Raw genomic sequence first — 21,239 nt, 5'->3', positions numbered from 1 at the left:
AGGGCATGTTGATACCCCCTTCTGATTTCAAGTCTTAGTATTTTAATAAAAATGATTTTTGGTAACATACTTATAGTAAATTAACAGTAATGGATTACATTTTCACTAAAATTCGAACTGTTGACATAGTAATCACATAATTCCCTCAAATTGACTTCACGCCGGCTAAAATACTAAGAAATGGGCGCATTTTTACCATTTAAAATTAAAGCACAATGTTGTCATAAGGCAAGGTTATGTTGGTGGAGCAAGTTTTTCAAAAAAAATTGTTACCAGAACGACCAAATATCAGTGTCAAGTTATTTTTATTTTGTTCAATTATTTTGCCCCTTTTTTTTTCAACATTTTGACACGTAGTATTTGTGCTACCATTTTATCAGAGTTCATTCTAATTTCAAAATTCCTTATTCTTTCATTTTTAAATGCTTGACATTCTATAATCATACGAAACCATGTCTAATTGCTTTACAAAAAATTTTTTTTATAACATCTTCGCTTCCAACAAGACTGCAAGCAGCCACTAACTAAAGTTGGAAGTTACTGAAAGAGAAAAGATGAAGATTGTAGAGCAAGATAACTATTGACGGACGACTTAAAGGATTGCAAATTATATGAATTAGGAAAGCAAGATGAAGGAAGCGAATTCCAAAGAGCTGATGTTCGAGGAAAAAAACTAGACGAATAAGTGTTTTTGGAGTACTTAGGAACAGTCACAGAAAAAGGATTAAACTTAATTGAATGACGAGTAACACGAGAATGAATTTTAGTAGATGGCAAAAGAGACGCTAGCTCTTTAGAGCAGTGCCCATTATAGTATTCGTAGAAAAGAGAAAGAGAAGCAACATTACGACGATGTGATAATGGTTGGAGGTTGGCTGCAAGAGCAGGTCCAACTATGTTTACAATGCGTTTTTGCACCTTGTCTAAAAGAGAAAGGGCATCATTAGAAGATCCGCCCCAGATATGACAACAGTATTCCATACAAGGCCGGATTTGAGATTTATAGAGATAGAGAATAGAATCCGAAGTAAGAAAGTGACGAGCTCGATAAAGAGATGCAACCTTAGCAGATGCTAATTTTGCAACTGATTTGATATATGGTTTCCAAGAAAGATTGGAAGTAAGAGTTAATCCTAGAAGATGAAGAGTAGGTGACTCATCGAGTACATCACCGTTCATAAATATAGGAAGATCTAAATTATTGCGATAACGATTGGCTGAAAAAATTGAGTTTTATCTGTATTGAAGTTCACCAGCCACTGTAAGCCCCATGCTGTAGCAGAAGTGAGATCCTTTTCAAGCTCAAATGCCCCCTCTAAGCAATCAGAGAGTGTTGGTTTTTTATCACGACGAGAATAAATGGTAGTATCATCTGCAAACAATGCCACCTTAGTTGTGAGAATATCTGGAAGATCGTTAATGTAAATTAAAAAGAGTATAGGGCCAAGGATAGAACCTTGAGGAGCCCCTGAAGTTACAGAATAAGAAGAAGAGTGTTGTCCATCGAGGACAACTTTTATACTACGATTGGAAAGGAAGGATTCAATAATCTTAAAGATGTTGCCAGATACACCATAAGAAGAAAGCTTATAGAGAAGACCAGCATGCCAAACTTTATCAAAAGCTTTTGAAATGTCGAGAGCGATGGCCTTAACCTCTCCAACTTCATCTAATGCACGATAAAATCTGTCAGTTATTACTGTTAACAAATCAGCTGTAGAACGAGAAGATCGAAATCCATATTGATGATCAGAAAGTAAGTTATTAGATTCAAGATGAGAAATTAAGTGTTTGTTAATTAAAGATTTAAAAACCTTGCTAATGATAGGAAGAAAACTTATGGGACGGTAGTTAGGCGAATCAGATCGCTCTGCAAATTTTGAAGATAGGGATAACAGATACCGCTTTCCAGCAGGCTGGAAAACAAGACTCTGATAAGCACTCGTTGAATAGTTTTGAGAGTAAAGACGACATCTCTAAAAAACACTTTTACAAGACAATAACAGGTATATTGTCCGGGCCACAAGCTGTAGAAGAGTCTAGGCAGGAAATCACTTTAGATACAGAAGCTGGAGTGATATGAATGTCGAGCAATGGATCAACCTGTTTGTTGGCAATATCAGGTAGAACGCAACTAGTGGAATCAAGAGATGATATTGATGAGAAGTTTTTAGCAAACAATTCAGCTTTATCTTTAGGTGAGGTAACAAAGTCTGAATCATACAAGAAAGGCGGAATTAAAGATTTGCCCTTATTATTGATATTATTAAAGATTCTCCAGAAGTCACGAGAACCTAATTTTTGAGATGAGATACGAGATTTCATGACCTGAGAATAGCGGGCTTTGGCGTTAGACAAAACCTTTTTACAATGGTTTCTAGCAGTAATAAACAGACGTCTGTTTTCTGGAGAATTGTTTTGCTGATAAATATGGAAGCAACGGTTTCGATTGGCAATTGCAGCAGCACAGTGTGAGAAAAACCATGGAGGAGAGTGAGGCTTGTTCTGGAATCATCGAGAGGGAACAAAAGATTCCATGCCATCCTGAATCCACGAAGTTATGTAAGAAGCACATTTGTCGGCAGGAAGACAAAAGATTTCTACCCAAGGGCCATCACGAAGAAAATCACGGAAAGAATCCCAGTCAGCTTTACTGTAGTTGTAAGAGGTTCGATAATAGGGGGATTCAGGTGATGAAGAAGAATGAGATATTAGTTTTAGAGAGATAAAACTGTGTTCAGAAGCATCTAAGGGTGAATGTGGAGAAACTGAGCACTAACTAGGATCAGAAACAAGACATAAGTCGAGTAGAGAAGGTAAATGATTCGGGTTGTAAGGAAAGCGAGTTGGAAAGTTGACTATTTGAGTTGGGGATTGAGAAAGGCAAAAGTTGTGGACTGTAAAGCCTGTAGAATCACTGACACTAGAGCCAAGCCATTCAGAGTGGTGAGCATTAAAGTCACTGACAACAACTATATTAGCTGATGGATAACAAGAGAGAGGGCTTGGTCAATATGATCAAAAATAACGTCAAAAAGTGTGCAGTCTTGAGATGAAGGAGAGCGATATAGAACAAAGAGAAAGGCAATAGAGTAAAGTGGTGCTAAACGAAAGCACATAAAAGAATTGTCAGTGGATTCAAACCTAGTTTCACGACAAATGGGTGAATTCTTACGAATGTAAATGCCGAGGCCAAGCATGTGACTATTGGAGTCTTTACGAATTAGAGGAAGATAACCATCAACACTAAGATCACAAGATGAGACAGCCGAACTCAAATTAGTCTCACAAAGACCAAGTAGGTCTGGTGAACTTTGCAAGCGATAAGACTCAACAAAAGAAAAGTTACTTCGAAGACCACGAATATTAGTGAATGATAGGTTTAGAGAACTTGGTGATGATGATGGTTTTTTGTGTTTTATAGTTTTTGGTACTTTATTCATTTTTAAATTAGATTGAAGAACTTGACTCAAAGCATAGATAGTACTCAGAACACTGTTTAATAGCCCAAGCAATTGCCTCATTACTACTAATAAACCCTAAGTCGTAACAAAGGGCTCCAAATGCGGCCTCCGCAATGCACACCAAAAGTACAAACAGGGACACCATCCATGCGCAACATGGCACTGTTAATACTTTGATATTTTTCAGCTGTTGATGGAATTAGCCTCTCTGAGAGCTACCACAGAGATCGGGAAACCTGACTACCAGCCGGCCTCAGAACCATAAAACTGAGTTTTAGAGCTGTACCCTCATTAGAAGATAGTAGAATGAGTTGCCTAGTCATAAAAACAGAGACACGAGCAAAACCCATGCATTGAGTTAAGAAGATCCAGCATTCAGCATCCTAAACTGGAAACAATGTATTAAAAATACATCTGCGCCACCCTAATAGATGAAGAAGGGTGGCCAACAGATAGAATCTGTTTACTCCTTAATTTGAATTTTAATAAAAATTTGAATTTTTAATAATAATTTGATTTACACTACAACTTTTACGATATCTAAACATTACCTCGACATATAATTATTTTATTTTCAAAAATTAACTAATTTGCTATTAAAAATTATAAACCCGCATTTTTATAGTTTTATAAGATAAAAGTAAATATATCGTAATACAAACTTATTGTTTAGACATTTAAAGGGTTTTAGTAAAAAAAAATACGAGATCAAAATAATTTTGTTCACCAATTTCGTCTAATATCCAGCCCACTGTGCAGTGGTCAGAAATTTTCAAGTTGATATTAAAAAATGTTGCAAGCATTTGCCACCTGCCAAAACAATAACCATTGCAATTACACAATAGCGTATGAAAGCTCAGTTTGCTGCAATTGGCTTTGACAACCTTGCTATTGCAAAAGAGGTTTGCAACATCTCTGTTAAAATGAAGAGACACTGCAAAAAAATATTTAAAAATTTGATTTATTGCCATTCGATTGACACTTTTGACCAATTAGACTGGCATGAGCATTGGATGTTAGCAATAAGTTTCTTTAAAACTTTAGTTTGCATTATACTGGACTGGGAAGACTGGGCTGGATAGAAGTTACGCTCAAGGCATGGCTAACATATTCCACAGGCTCATGGATTTGAGTAATACGCAGGTTCGAAAATCTTGTGTTGCGAAACGTCAAAGATTTAAAAAGAGATAAATGCCAGCAAGCATTGTTAATTTTCTTGAGTCTGTTGAATCATCCAAACTTGGTTCATAGCGATTCTTATTAATTTTTTGGACCATATAAATATTTATTAAATTTTTTGTTAAAAAAGAAAATATTTTGTGACAATACAAAGGGAAATGTATTTTCAAATACGTTTTTTAACATAAATTTCTTATTTACAGATGTGTTATTTAATTTATTTATATATTTATGTCAAAATTTATTGATATTTTGTGTTAAAATGAGTTAATAAAATGATTTTTTAAATATAAACTATTTCTTTCCAAAAAGTATTTCAAATTTTGTGAGTTTTCTCTGTTTGAGAAAGAACATGAATTACTTCGCATTTCTAAGTATTTCTGAACTCTGTGAAGTTATTTCTAATTTACATTATTTTTCCGATGATCGTGGCATTTCGTGACATTTATTTTTCGTGGCATTTGTTTTTCCAATGAACGTGACATTTTACCCAAAATTATTAAAGAAAGGATAAAGAATAGAAGATTTTATTAAATAATCAACTAAGAATATATTATTCTATATTTATAGTATAAGTTCACGCACTCGTCATCCTCCTAGATGTTGTTACAGTGATCTTCGATCGAAACGTAGCTCTTCACAAACTAAATAATTATTTTCTCTTTGAAGTACAGCCATATCTATTGTGTCAACTTCATTTTTATCTGTTTAGCAGTTTCCGACAACTCTTTTGCAAGGCTATAACCGCCATCAATTCTCACTGACGCTAGGCAGCAATGCCAACGATGCGAGACCATTAACAAATTAAGCTAGTTACATTATCAAGTAGTGTATGATTCAAGTAATAATTTTACATTTTTTTTTTGACAATTTTTGTTTGACAATTGTCAAAAAAATGTCGTCTAAAGAGAACCTTCTTCAAGAATGTGATGTGCATTTTTATGAACGTCGTAAAAGTGTTGGTAAAATGTTTAATGTAGAACATTTTTTGAAAGAAGGTGTATCGAAAATACAATTTACGACATTTTAAAACGTGGTACTGTTGAAAGAAAGCAAAGAAATGACCAAGAAAAATTTAAAGAAGTTAAAAACTCGATTTAACAACAAAGATGGCATTAGCCAGCGCGATGCTGCTAGAATATTTGAGTGTTCCCAACAGTATATCAGTAGGGCACTCAAAAAGCTTCAAGTTAAACCAAGGAAAAAGCAGAAATCGCCATCCAACACCGAAAGTCAAAGGGGCTGTTCAAATTATACGTGACAGTCTAGAAGAGGGGGGGGGGGAAGGGGTATTGGAAAGTGTCACCAAATATCACATGGGGGAGGAGAGTGGTTTGCTACAGTGTGAAGTGATAGATAACTTTTTAAATTAAATTTTTTATCACTGCGTAATTTTTTAAAATTGCAGATTCCGAGATATTTATATATAATACGAAAATTTTCAAGAAAAATGCGTTTATTGTTTAACGGAGTCGTAACAAATGAAAATAAAAAATTCAAATTAGCTTTTTTTAAGTTACTTGTGGCAATCGCAGACATAAAAAGAAATTTTGATTCTACAAACATAAAAAAACCTGATATTGGGCGATTATTTAAAAGCAATTTATGTTACCGTTAAAAATCTAATTTTATTTTTAAACGAATATTTGTATAAATATACTAAAAATTATAGTATTGATAGTTGTTTAAAATAATATCAAAGTGGTACTATTATTAATGCTATTATTAAAACTATCTTTACTATATACTTATTTATCGTAATGATTGTAAGGAAAGTTAATTTCTTGTTGTTGATGTTGTTATAGATTAAAAATGTCTAGTGAAAAACTTTACAAATCTATTTATAAAGGATATTAAAATCATTTGCAAACAAACCAAAGCAAAAGTCTCAAGTAGAAGCAAATAAAATCTGGTCTGAGATTAAAACAAAGAGCAAAACATTGTCCGAATTAAATGTAAAAGTTGAAAAAAAATTAAAGGAGCTAAAACAAATTGAACTCCAAAAAAAAGTTGGACAAAATTACCGAACCAAGTACCGAATACACCAAAAAGCGTGTGGTTGAATCTTAAATCACTTTTGATGGCGTGACTGAAGCGACTCAATCAATTATAACAAGTGAAGAGTGTGAAAAAGAAAATTCCAATTTCTCAAAAGTTTTAACAAAACAAGCCCCAAAACAAGATCAGTTGAAAAAATGAAATTTTTATTTTACAAAAAGATATTGCATATGAAAAAAGAAATTGCAACTTGTTGTCACAAGAAGACTACCAAATACTAAGGCAAAAGCAAAAACTTTTGGTAGAAAAAAAACCGAGATCTTGTACTTCGTCAAAAAGCCACTGAAAGCCAGACAGCAACCAGACTAAAAAGAAAAAAAGCTATAGAAGCATTAGATCCAGATATTAGAAAAAAGTTGTGTGGAATTAAAAATTTAGTATCAAAAGGTCGACTTGCCTGTGATCAGGACAGTTTAATAAAAGCAATTGTAGGTATTGCCATGAAAGGCTCTGCTTCTGATGATAGGAGAAAAACTGAAATGGTTCTAACTGTAAAAATATTAAATGACTTGGTTGAAGAATTGAAAAATTGGTTACAATCTCTTAAGATCAGGAGTTTACTTAAGGTTACTTCCAAGCAGATTATTGAGCACAGAAGGAAAAAGACATGTTAAAACTGCACCTGTCCGGTTAATAAGAGCACAAAATTCTAAGTTTAAATATCATGCAGACACAAAATTTGCCAAATCATCTATTAGTGCCCTTGAAGACCTTGCGGCAGTTTTGGGTCCTAAGGAAGTGACGTTTTACTCCCAGGATGATAAAGCCAGGGTGCCAATTGGATTGATAGCAGCAAGCAAACAAGCACCAATGATGATGCATATGGAGTACAAGGTAACTTTAGCTGATCATGATTTTGTAATTGCTCTTCAACATAAACTTATTCCTTCAGTAATTGTAGCCATAGAAATTAAAAAGGATTGCATGGGAAAACAAGCAGTCACATACTCTGGCCCAACATACATAGAAATCAGAAGTGCAAGACATGATTCATCAACAGCACTTAGTCACTGAGAAGACATAAACAGAATAAAGCATCTTCCTGCATTTAAAAGCAGCTTATTTACTGAACATGGAGTAAGCAAACCAGTCATGATTATAACTGTTGATGGTGAGCCAGATGAAAATCCAAGATATGAAACCAAAGAGCATGACCTTGATGGAATGTTTGTGGCCCCTAATGCTCCTGGCAGAAGTGCTTTAACAGGGTAGAGAGAAGAATGGCTCCGCTAAGCCATGACCTAGCAGGAATTATACTTCCATTTGATCATTTTGGAAGCCATCTTAATTCAAGAGGAGAAACAACAGACAAAGTTATGGAGAAGGCAAACTTTACCAAAGCAGGTGAAGTTCTTGCACAAATTTGGTCTAGCACAGTCATTGATGGATTTGAAACTAAAACCGAGTACATAAAACCAAAAAGTGAAAAATGTGTACAGTTAAAACATTTCGGAGCAGAGTGGGATGCTGAACATGTCAGAGAAAGTCAATACTTCCTTCAAATTGTAAAATGTAATGATCAAAAATGCTGTGGTTATCGTCGCAGCTCACTGTTTCATCTTATTCCAACTGGTTTTCTTCCAACACCAATTTCTTTGTTCCAAGGAGAAGATGGTCTTGAATGCAATAATACAATGAACAACTTTGCATCTCTCTTTTTAAACTTATCACTTTGCAAAACAATTTTGCCCACGACAGTTACAAAAAAGTATCCCAATGGATTGGCATACGACTACTCATGTCCAAGCATTCAAAGTTCTTTACCAAAAAGAATTTGTATCAATTGCAGTTTATATTTTGCAACTATCAAGCCAATGAAACAACACAAAAGTATGCTCAAGTATTGGATATTCGAATGAGATTCAAAAACTTAAACCTCAACTCCTAGTTGCTCAACATCTATCTGAACTCATGTGTGTCTTTTTAAATTCGGACAAAGAAACAATTGAGTAGTATGATCAAGAAGATGTTGATACCTCTAACCTCAACTGGCCTTCAAAAATTATTGATGAACATGGAACTCCAATACTTAAAGGTTAAAGTCCGATTAGGGAACAAATTTAGTTTTTAGACAGATTGACATCAATTGTATTTTTTTATAAAAATAAACTATTACAATTAAAATATACACTTATAAAAATTTTTTTTGTCTTTGTCACGCCACACTGGGAGGGGTGGGGCGGGGGGAGGGTTCTTCAAAATGCCACAAAATTTCACATAGGGGAGGGGGTGTTAGAAAAACGACAAAAAAAGTATTATTTGAACAGCCCCAAATTACTATAGTAAAAAAAGATTGTCGCTATCTTGTGAGACATTTTGGTAACAAAAATTTCATTTTGGATGATGAAAGTTATTTTACTTTAAGTAAGCCCCAAATGCCTGGAAACAAAATTTATTACACAGATGACTCTTCTGTTACACCACCTGATGTTAAATTCAAAATGCAAAGTAAATTTGAGAAGAAAGTAATGTTATTTATTGTTGTCTCCGACAGAGGAATTTCAGAGCCATTTTTTAAGGAATGTGGTCAAGCTGTCAACCAAGAAGTTTACAAAAACCAATGCTTAACTAAAATTTTAATCCCATTTATTAATAAATACCATTCAGATGATAATTACATATTTTGGCCCGATAAAGCATCGTCACACTATGCGAAAAGTGTTACTGAGTTCCTCCAAAACGAAAATATTTCTTTTGTACCGAAGAATGTTAACCTCACCAATCTCCATCAATGTAGACCAATTGAAGATTTTTTTGGAGAACTAAGTTCTTTAGTGTACAAGGGTGGTTGGAAAGCTCGAAATATTTCACAACTCAAGCGTAGAATTAAAAAATCCTTAAAAGAATTGGACACAACTGGTGTACAAACAGCTTGCGCGAACATTAAAACAAAGTTGCGCAGAGTAGCGGATAAAGGACCCTTGGTGGAAAACCATTAATTTTATTGTATATATTAAGTTGTCATCAATTATATATCAACCATATAAAATTGTCATGAATAAATTATTTCATCAAAATTAACATTTCTTCTCATTCCGGATTTTTAGTTGCCACCCGTTATATATTTTTACACGATGAAATAAAGTAAACTAAACTTCGCTTGAGCTGAAAACTTTACAAGTGCAACAATAAAACACAAATAATTTACAGTGCAATCTTGCAAAATTTGCAACTTCAAAGATTTAAAAAACAAAACGCTGCAAACAAAGTACATTTTTGTAACTATATATAAATTCAGAAACTGTTAATGTAATAATAAAAAAAACAAATGGTAAAATAATAAACATGAGTAGCTTATTGTTAGTCAAGTAATCAAGATTGCGTTTTTTATTTAAAAATATCAGCATTTTCAATGTTTTCTCCGAGTTTAGCTTAGCTTTGAGATTACTCATTATCACAAACACTCTGAAAATGCGCTTTCACTGGCTCTACTACTCACTGGCTCTACTACTCTTTACTGATAACAGGAATAGCAACAAGTTTAAAACCATTAATTACATCTTTGAAAACTTACATTTAAGTTTTTTATATCTATATAAATTATACTATATTTTATCTATATATTATTAGTTTTAGACTCTTCGATAACTTGAGATAAACTTCGTATACAGTCACGCACAAAAGTGTAGTAATACGTACTTAATAGTTATAGTGACGTATTTTTTGGCTTTTCTCAGATTTGATTGTGAATTTGGGTATTGTTTAGAAAGTTCTGATTTTATCTTTATTCAACAGTTTTTGATGAGAATTAAATCAGGTGAATTGCTCTGCTATGGGGCAAGAACATTAATTGCATTAATGCTATTTAATTAAAAAATGTACTGAGTGTAATGTACATTTATTTTCAAATGCATTACAAAATGAATGAAAAAAGTAAAATTGAATGCACAAAAAGGCACGTTAAATTTTTCAAAAATTGCAATTCGTTATAGTCACGAGCAGTGCGAATGGTTTGTCAAGTACATCCTTTGTGTTATTGCTGTTAGAACTGTTCAATGAAGTTGTCTAAGATTTTGACTTTAGACGTTTGATTCTAGACCGGCAGGCGTCTGCCAGGAAATCATAAGATTCAAGGCCAAATTTACTCCTTAATTCTTCTTTATCTATTAATAAGTTAACTAGTTGCAGCTCATGTCTGTAATTTATTTATTTACTAAATGTCTTCACTATAAATGTAAATACTATTTCCGTTTTGTAAAACGGAACACTTATTATAGTATGTGATGGCAGTGTGACGTTATGTTAGAGTGATGTGCAATCTATTGTGGTGATGTGGTTATGATCTCGATTTGTTTCAATTTGGGTAGGAACTTTTTGTTCAGTTTGATTTGTACCAAGCACTTTCCAAGTACTTTGTATTACCGTTTCTTTCTACTATTGAAGAGTTTGGACTAGTTGCACCATGGGGCAAGTTATAAAGATGCTGTTGCATCTTTATAAGGGTGTTTTTATTTATTATTCACTAATAATTTTACATTATGTAACTATCATGACGTGATAACACTTAAGTTAAAAAAACTTAAAGTAACCAAATAAAAATTACAAATAAATTTTAGCTTTTTTTTTCGAGGTAAAATCTAATTTGCGTTTTAAAGTCTTTTTAAATTGCATTGTAAAACTGTTGTTATAATTATTAAAATATTTATATTACTCATAGTAGCTAAGGTGCTTTTCAAGAAATTGCTGTCGGTAGGTTATTATTTTAAACAATCAAAATATTTTCGTAAAATATCTTGTCTGCAATTTAAACGATTAGATTGTTTAGAGGAAAAACACCTATTGATGTTTTCAAAAAGCTATATGTAAAAATTATTTGTAATTTTTATTTGGTTACTTTAAGTTTTTTCAACTTAAGTGAAACTTAACACGTCATGATAGTTACATAATGTAAAATTATTAGTGAATAATAAATAAAAACACCCCTATAAAGATGCTGTTGCAACTTGCCCCATGCTGCATCTAGTCCAAACTCTTCAACAGTAGTAAGAACCATATCCAAATTAAGAACGATTTTAAATCTTATTTAAAACAATTTGAAGCAAACCGACTGAGCAAAACTCTATAAGGTTGAATAAAAAACTTTATAAAAGTTTTGAAATCTTTGAAAACAAAACAAAAATCTCTCAGTAATTTTTTTAAAAACTTAAACAGAAGAAGTTTAACAAAAATAAAATTACATTTAGTTCATTTCATTAAAAACCTAAATTATAAATTGTCAAAGACGAGATTTTTTTTTAAAATTTTGATTAAATTTTTTTTTTTTTACCAATTCGTCATAACTACCTTGAGAGGTATTATGAATAATCAAGAATAATAGGTAAAAAAAGTTGATAATAAATAAAGTTGATTTTTTTAAAATTTTTAGTTAAGATTGCTTTAGGACAAGTAATTACCACTAAATTCATTTCTGAAATCTGTTTTTTAGTATAATAAACACAAAAGATTTAATTTAAGATTTAAGAAAGGTGATTAAACATATCTTGCATAGCAACGGCTCCTAGTAACACATTTTCTTTCTTGTTTTAGACAAACATTTGTTACTTGGCATACTTTTTAAATACTTGAATTTAAGTATGAGGGCAAAAAAAAGGTATCGTAACGAAATTGGAGTGAATTCAGCTATATTGAGTTAAAAGAAGGAACATCTGGTCGTAAACCTGTTTTTAAATATCTTAACATACCACACAATGGTATGACTGTAACCGGTTTATTGAAAACGGACAGACGTTAAGTTAAATAATACGGAGAGAAAAGTAAAAACTTTTGACAAAAAAAAAAGAACTCAATTAAGGGAATTATCTAAAGGCGGGTTAAATAAAGAACAAGAACTTGAAGGTAAAAAATTATATTTATTTATTCTTTGTTATCACCCAAATTACAGGTAAAACAAACAAAGTGTATAAAACTAATAGTTTCATTCTAAATTCTAATTCTAATCTAAATTCGTAAATGTTAGTCTTTGTTCTCTCCTACGTCATCGTAGCGACGCTTAATCGTTTTTTTTTTCCCTTCTATCAAACACTGGACGAAGTTTAGCTCAAGTTGATTACACATCAAAATCAAAATCAGGGAAAAATAAGTCGGATTGTTCAGTAGTCTGATAAACAGATTTAATTTGTTTCGAATGAGGATAGTAGATATGTCATCAGTTTTAAAGAAGGGATGCATGAAGTTTTTGCTGTACTTTGATATATTAAAGAGGATTTTTAATGCTGACCTTGCAACAACGTCTAATTTATTAAGAAGTAAATTATTATAACAACAAATTTCTAAATTGTATGATAGATTCGGTACAGCCAGAGATTTGAACAAATGTACTATAGTTAATGGTTGACAAAAACGAAAACCAGATTTTATAAGAGCTCTGGAGAATGATTGAAACTGAATAATACGTTCGTTTACATTTGCTGTTTGAATTGTTGCTATATTTTGTGTATGATTTCGGTTATCCCATATGAATCCGAGGTGTTTCAGTTTATTATTGAGGTGTAGGGAAGAGCCGTTTATTTGAATTGTGTCTTTTGTAATTGAACTTTTACCGGATATAATAAACTCGGTTTTTTCAGTCTTGAGTTTAACGTATAGCTTTTGGCATTGTGACTGAACTTTGTTAACAAATTCTTGCAGACCAGAAAGAGTAGGACTTTGTAAGATTATATTGTCTGCATAGACAATAATACCAGTGTATACACCATTTACTGTTGTTTCAACTTTGCAATCGAAAACAATTTGATTTAATATGCTTCGAGTGCATATATTATACAGATGTGGTGATAAAATTGATCCTTGTCGCACGCCTTGAGATAAACGGAAATAATTTCATTTATGCTCAAGGTACGATATATTAGCAGTACCCGATAAGTATAGCGATTGTAGTGCGCGAACTACTGAAAGCGGTAATTTATTGTTGTAATAAAGTTTTTCAAACGACAAATTTCAGTTATAACTATCGAAAGCCTTATTTGCATGTAAACTACAAATATATATTGATGAGTTATTATTTTTGTAATATTTTATTGTTTCACTTAAAAAGAACTCTGCATGAAGAGTGGAGCTATTGTGCTTGAAGCCAAATTGATGAGAGTGGCTATCTGATATTTCCGGACACTTTTCCATATTAATATATTCAATAAGCTTTGTCAAAGTAGACATGATACTAATTCTGCGATAGCTATCGGGATAATTAAGAGGTTTTTTTTTTTGTTTATTATTTTAGGTGCCCTAAGAAGTCCTTACGGTCTTGTCACAGAGCACCGTGGAAGTGCATTATCAGGATGTTCACGCCTCCTTCCTTACCATGACGCGAAAATTTGTCCAGAACTTGTTTCGAACCTGGATCTCCTGCTTATGAAGCAAGCGCTCTAACCACTGCGCCACGGCCGCATTTTTTATAAAATTTTACTATTACTTACTATTACTTTTTTGAAAGTATTAAATACTTCTGGTGATTTTATTGATTTTTAAGTTATGAGCTGCTTTTACAATTTTGCGGAAATTTTTATGAGCTAGCTTGTATTTATTAAAAGAAATGCATTCCTGTAGTCTGCTGTAGTGATTTTTTTTCCATTCCTTAAAGTGGAAAAAGAGAATATCTTTGCACGATTTAATTTCTGATGTCCACCATGATTTAGAGTAAATTCCTGATTCTTTTGTCGGAAACAGTCTTCCATTGCTAAATAGAAGATTGTTTCTAACAAAATTAAGAAGGAAGTTGATTGAGATTTTGAAGAAGTTGTTTCTTTATCCAATAAAGGTGTAATCTTTAAAAAAATCAGAGAAGTTCTGATTATAAGTTTTAACAAAGTTATTATCATTCTATGCATACTTTGGGATTGTATTATATTTTTTAGGAATACTAGATACAACCATAGATTTTTATTTTGAAGATTATTAATTGTAGTGATGGGTAAGTGATCACTCATGTTTAGACGTGAAGAAGGAATAACATGGCAGTTAGTAATGCATATTGATAATTCTTTTAAGACTGCAATGAGATCGATGTAAGATGAATTATCTAGCGTTTTACGTTTATAGGTATAGGTAGGACCAGTACCATTGGTTATATCAAAATACGAAAGCTCATTTAATTCAAGAAAATTGGATAAAAGGTTAGAAAAGCTATTTCGTGTTTTATTGTTTCGGGCTTCCGTATCAAATATATTTTCTGGATATGACTGAAAATCGCCGGCAATTATACATTTTCCTTCGGTATGCACTCTTGTCAAACCCCTATTCCAACGTTGAGCGTCCTTCGCTTCCGCGAACTCGAATTTCTAGGAAATAGGCAAAATGAGGTATATAGGGATTTGCGCAGCAGTGTACACATACACTGACTGACTTTTAGAGAGAACATTCAGCGGAGTGTGAAAACAACGACTGAGGGTTTGGGGTAAGCAGGTTCTCTTTTAAATGAAGCCGTTTTTTTACATTTTTGGACCTTAAGGACAGCGTCGGGATAAGGGTTTTACCTTTTCCTTCATCTATGCTTCTGGTTTTTTTTAGTTTTTTCTGGATGTTTCATCTATGCTTCTGGATGTTTTTAGTTTTTCATGTATACTTCTGGATGTTTTTATTTTTTTGTTTTAAAAATATTGATTTCTGAATTTTTCATTTTTCGCTTATTATCTTTATGTGGAGCAAGATATTTTTGGTGTGGAACAATTTTCAAAAATTGACCTTTCTTCTTGTGCAATGAAGTTCATTTTAGTTTAGGAACTAGATAATATAAGCAAGATCATCTGTGCAAAATTTCTAGAGAAAAAGATATTTTATCTTCGAGTTTTCTTGTTTCATATATGTGTACAGATTTTTCGGCAAAAATTTGATGTTTAAAAAAATATTGATAATAAAATGTTGTAACTCCAGAACGGAGTTACAACATTCTATTTTCAATATTGCGTATTGTTGCGAATAAAATGTTTGACATTGTATTTATCAACGTTGGATTAAAACTTCCCAACTATTGTTTTTATTTTCTTGCGAATTAAAAACTAAAATATATTTGAAGTAACAGAAAATAAATATAGTTTTTGAAAGCGTGTTGCAACTAACCCCCGTTCTCCAATACCTTTAGTCCATACTTATTTTAGTTACTCTTTAATATACAATTTTTTTAAAATAGCTCATACCGTTATAAAATAGTTCATACCGTTATAAAATAGTTCATACCGTTATAAAAAAGCTCATACCGTTTTAAAATAGTTCATTCCGTTAAAAAAAGCGAATTATACAATTTAAAACTATTTTTGTCTGCCTAATAAATGTCGTTGTATTGTAAGGAAAGTTAAAAGTATTATTGTAAAATCTCTTCAGTTAAGGTAATCTAAGAAGACGTAATAGTCTTCATTAAGAGCATTCAATCAGGAAGTTCACGCTTCTTACTTTACCGATGTGGCCATAAACGGCAGCGAACCTCTAGGTTCTGAGCCAGAACTCTAAACACTGCGCAACGGTTGCTTAAAAACTGAAAACAGAAAGTCTTTCATAATTTTATTTTTTTAATTTTAACTTTAAACGATAAGGACTTTTTTGGAACACCTTACCAACCAGATAAAAAAGTTTTTTTTTGAAAAGGTGTTATAATTTAACAAGTAATTCATCGAATCGAATGTTCTATCTTTAAGATTTCATTGTATTAATTATAATTCTCTCAGAATTCTGAAGATCAAGAAATTCTGAGATGCGTAATTAGATGGGCTCCTACAGACGAGCGAAAATTTTATCGAGAAAAACTATCACTTCAAAAAATAAGAACTTATAGCAAAACAAAAATGAATTTACCTTTAATCATGATAGATAATCAATTTAATTTAGAATATAATAATTATTCAATAATTTAATTCGTAATAAATAGTCTAAAATAAATAAAAAAATCAATAATTTTTTCATAACAAAAAAAGATAGAAAATATAGTATTTTTGGCATAATGTATTTTATAAATTTTGATGTATGTAAAATTATGACAATATGTAAAATTGTTGCAGTATGTAAAATTGTTACAGTATGTAAATTATTACAGTATGTAAAATTGTTACAGTATGTAAAATAGTTGCTGAATGTAAAATTGTGACAGTATGTAAAATTGTTACAGTAGTTAAAATTGTGACAGTATGTTAAATTGTGATAGAATGTAAAAATGTCACAGAATGTAAAATTGTGATAGTATGTTAAATTATGACATTATATACAAAGAAAATATTTATAAATTATTTGGAAAATATAACAATTTTAATAATTTCAATATAAATAGAAAACATGAAAAACGATCAAAATAATTGTAGTATGGGAATCGTCTCACCTTGTGAGTACTTATAAAATAAAAACTATATATTTAAAATCTCCTATTTTCCGTCATCAATGTTTATGACAGCGAAACAACCAAAACGATAGCAGCCAAAGCAATGACGCAACCAAAACGTCCAAAACAACTCCTGAGAGTAAGAACAAAAGTTGACCTAATTCTGTATTTTTTGTGGTTTTTTTGAATGTTTTTGCATGTAGAATTCAACAACTTTTGGTTTACAATTCAACGAGCTCACACTAACTGAAGTAGTTTGGATCAACTCCCCCCTTCAATAAAAATAAAAAAATAAAAAGGTTTTTTTAGAGAGCCTCGAGCGAAATCTGTTCGGGCATAAATTTGACTTGCCATTGAGTATTATATTATGTTAAATCTCCACCTTTAGACACCTTTAGGTTGTTTTATAAATGATCATTAAGCTAAAGAATTATTTAATAGACTGTTAGGAAACTGCCGTGATTTCTCATTTTTCCATAATTGCCTGTGCATATCGATAATCCAAGGCATTAAAAGCTCGTCGCGTTTATTAATACTCTCAATGGCTTTTTTTTGAGAGTTTATACGTTCAAGAAATTTTGAAGGAATCTAAATGCAAAAAGTTAAAATAAAGACAAGAAGGAACTAAAATCAATGCAATATAAAACTAAAATATAAAAGTTAAACATGTCAACTTTTTGTGTGTCATTTTATCACTCTGTGATTACTTGATGTCGCGTCTAAAAGAGACTCAACTTAAAACAATTTTTTTTTGCTAGTATCACCTAATAAGCAGATCACACTAAACACATAACATAACATCAATGCTAAGCTGATTAAAAAATGGAGGATTGTGCCGGCAACCTCCTGATTTTTAAACTACGTGATATATATTTGAATTTTTAATTAACATGTTTAAAATGTTTACAACACTTAGAACAAATATATTTATAAAAATAATTTTTTTGTACCTCATTTATATACAGTTGCATTAACGGCATCCAAAGTGGAAAAATCTAAAAATTCAAAAAATGTTTTGAATAAAAAAGGAAACTTAAAACAACAACAACAACAACAAGCTATTTATTTTCCGTAAATCATTTTTACAATAGTTTTGATAATAATAATAATGATAATAGTAATAATAATAATAATAATAATAATAATAATAATAATAATAATAATAATAATATATTATAATAATAGAAGATTTAAAAAAAAATTAATACAAATTATAGTAATAGTATTAATAAGTATGTTTACAATAACTACAATAAAAAAATAATAATAACTAATATAATAATGGTAGTTATGAGCATAAAATTATTTATAATAATAAGTTAATGATTTATTTAGGATGGTGTCACTCATACAGAAATCTGATCAAAGGAGTGACACCAATTTTTAAACATAATATAAGTAATAATAAGCAAAGACATGCATTGAAACATATGGGCCGTAAACACATAGATTAAAGCACATAAAACATACATAAAAACAAACATGTAGAAATCATAACTTGCAGGTTTTAATAATAATAAAAAAGAAAAAAATAATCAAAAAGTACTGATGATAATTGTAGTAATGACAAAAAAAAAAGAAAGAAAATTAAAAGAATATTTTAATCGATAATATATCTAAAAGTTAGAACAAAAAGTTTTTCAGAATTTTTTTTAAATTGATACTGTTTAAGATGGAGTAAAGGTATTTTAGGATATAGTTTTTTGGACTCATTCAAAATGTATGCAAGGCTCCTGTTCCATTCACAGATGCACTGATAAACAATAGAATTTTTACCATACTTCTGGGTTTTAAAAGATGACATTTAGTTTTCCATTATGTATGTTTCTAGTAGAGTAGGAATGTAATAGCCTACTTTCTGTGAACAATTTTGTGAAAGGAGATGATAAGTTTTTATTTAAGGAGTCAAAAACAAAAAGAAGATTAGCATACTTTACTAGCGCTGGAAATGTTGGAATGAAAAGTTTTTTGAAGGACTTTGATGTATCTGATTTAATTGGTTGAAAGTTAATTATTCTAATGGATTGACGCTGAGACAATAATGTTAATGCGATAGTTTTCAACTTGACCCCAAACCTGACAACAATATCTAAAATGAGATGAGAATAATACATAGTCAATATTCTTTAGTGTAACTTTACCGACATAATGACGAATTATCGAAAGCATACCGTTAGCTCGAGTTTCTTGCTTGGTTCATTAATATGAAAGTTTCATGAAAGATTGCAATCAAATACACCAAGATATTTAATAACTCTTAAAGGATATAGCCGTTTATTATTAATTTTGATTTTGATTTCAACATTTTTATAGAATTAGTTTTTTCTCGGAGATGAAAAAAAAAATTAGTTCAGTTTTTTTGGTGTTGAGACATATTAGGTTAGCATTTAACCAGTGAAATATACCTTTTAGATCCGAATTAACATTTTTACATAAAGAATGATACCATTTGTTGATGTTCAAGAGATTTGTATCAACAGCAAACAGATGAACTGAGGAGAAGTGAACAGAGTTGATTAGGTCGTTAACGTAGATTAAAAATCAAAGAGGACCTAGAACAGAACCTTGAGGAACACCACACAAAACTAATTTATTACTAGAATTGAAACCATTAATATTTAAAAATTGTTTTCCATCTGAAAGATAAGATCGAAACCAGTCATTTACAATACCACGAATTCCATAATGATTTAATTTATAAACCAAAATACTATGGTCAATGGTATTAAGAGCATTTTGCAAATCAATAAAAACACCACAAACAAAATGACCAGTATCAAGAGCTTTCCTAATTTTTTCCGTTATACTTATTAATGCATGGCAAGTAGAATGTTTTGATCAAAAACTAAATTGAAAATCATTTAAACAATTAAATGAGTTTAGAAAGGAGTACACTATAGAATACATAAGTTTCTCAAGAAGCTTACTAATGTTAGATAAAAGTAAATATTGGAACAATGCGAGATAATTTCAAAATATCAGGTAATGTTCCATTTATAAATGAGATATTAAATAGTTTAGAAAGAATATTTGAAAATTCAAAGTTAAAATCTATAAGAATATTTGTGGGAATGCTGTCCAAAAAAATCATTAGGTCCAACCTAATGATTTTTTTGGATTCAATTTAGATATTAGAGATGAAATATCTGGAATACTCCTTGGAGATAATAATAAACTATGTAAATTTGGATGTTTACAAATGAATATTGGATTTGAGTTTATGAGCAACATTTGTAAAAAAAGTGTTAAATGATTCAGATATTAGAGTTGGATCAGTTATATATATTTCATTTTCTTGCAGGCAGTTCGGAGGTGATTTATTAAAATTTTTTTTTAACAAAATGTTTTTGTAACGATGATACGTTTAGATGAAAAAAGGAAGGAGCGCTTATTTTATTAAAATTAAGAAAACGTTGAATTCAGTTTATTCTCTTACAAACAATGTGTTTTTTTGATATACACCTTTTTATGGAAGAGTACTCAAAATGTTCTGACTAGCTCACAAAACCTGTAAAATGTTTTCGAAACTATTCTGAATCAAAAATTAAACACTTATGATCAAACTATATAATTCAATCTTAAGGAATAAATTTTTCTCTATTAATCAAAAATTGATGCGATTCAAGTTTATCATTTTATTTTACACTTAATGGATATTATTTTCATTGATGATGAATAATATATTTTAATTAACTTTAATATTTTTGATTCATCAATGGAAATATAATGTTTATTCAATTAATAAACGATTTAAAATTAGGTTAATAATAAATCTGTTGTTGCAGTGAAAAAAATTGTTTTTTTGCGGAATTTAATATCTATTTTTTGATTACATAAAGTAACTTATGCAATTTATAATTTAAACATGGAATATTGCAATAATATTGATGAAGGAGAAGCAACAATTGCCGTTGTATCCTGAAAAAATAAAAAATATAAAGCTGTTTCTGCTCAGGAGGTTTTGCAAAAAATTTTATGTTTATGCTGTCTCTAAAAAGTATGACATACCAGAGTGAATGATTGATGACATACCAGAGTGAACGATTGATGACATACCAGAGTGAACAATTGATGACATACCAGAGTGAACGATTGATGACATACTAGAGTGAACAATTGATGACATACCAGAGTGAACAATTGATGACATACCAGAGTGAATGATTGATGACATACCAGAGTGAACACGATTGATGACATTTAAAAAAGCAAAAAAAAAACAAAAAAAAACCCTGAAGAAA

General features: G+C 30.9%; 1 protein-coding gene across 1 annotated transcript in view; it reads right to left on the bottom strand.

The window, feature by feature from the left end:
* Nucleotides 1-16,460: 16,460 nt before the first annotated feature.
* Nucleotides 16,461-21,239, bottom strand: part of LOC101236236 (protein unc-79 homolog) — an 89,075-nt gene continuing 84,296 nt past the window's right edge. The window contains exons 35-36 of the mRNA XM_065804989.1: nucleotides 17,949-17,993; nucleotides 16,461-17,586 (exon numbers count right to left, since the gene is read on the bottom strand). Of these exons, the coding sequence (XP_065661061.1) occupies nucleotides 17,416-17,586; nucleotides 17,949-17,993 (216 nt within the window). The 3' untranslated portion in view covers nucleotides 16,461-17,415. The remainder of the gene's footprint in view (nucleotides 17,587-17,948; nucleotides 17,994-21,239) is intronic.

Source organism: Hydra vulgaris, chromosome 09 (assembly GCF_038396675.1).
Source record: "Hydra vulgaris chromosome 09, alternate assembly HydraT2T_AEP".
In the NCBI taxonomy this organism is placed as follows: domain Eukaryota; kingdom Metazoa; phylum Cnidaria; class Hydrozoa; order Anthoathecata; family Hydridae; genus Hydra; species Hydra vulgaris.
Note: the sequence above shows the minus strand (reverse complement) of the source record. Positions and strands in the feature narration are given on the sequence as shown.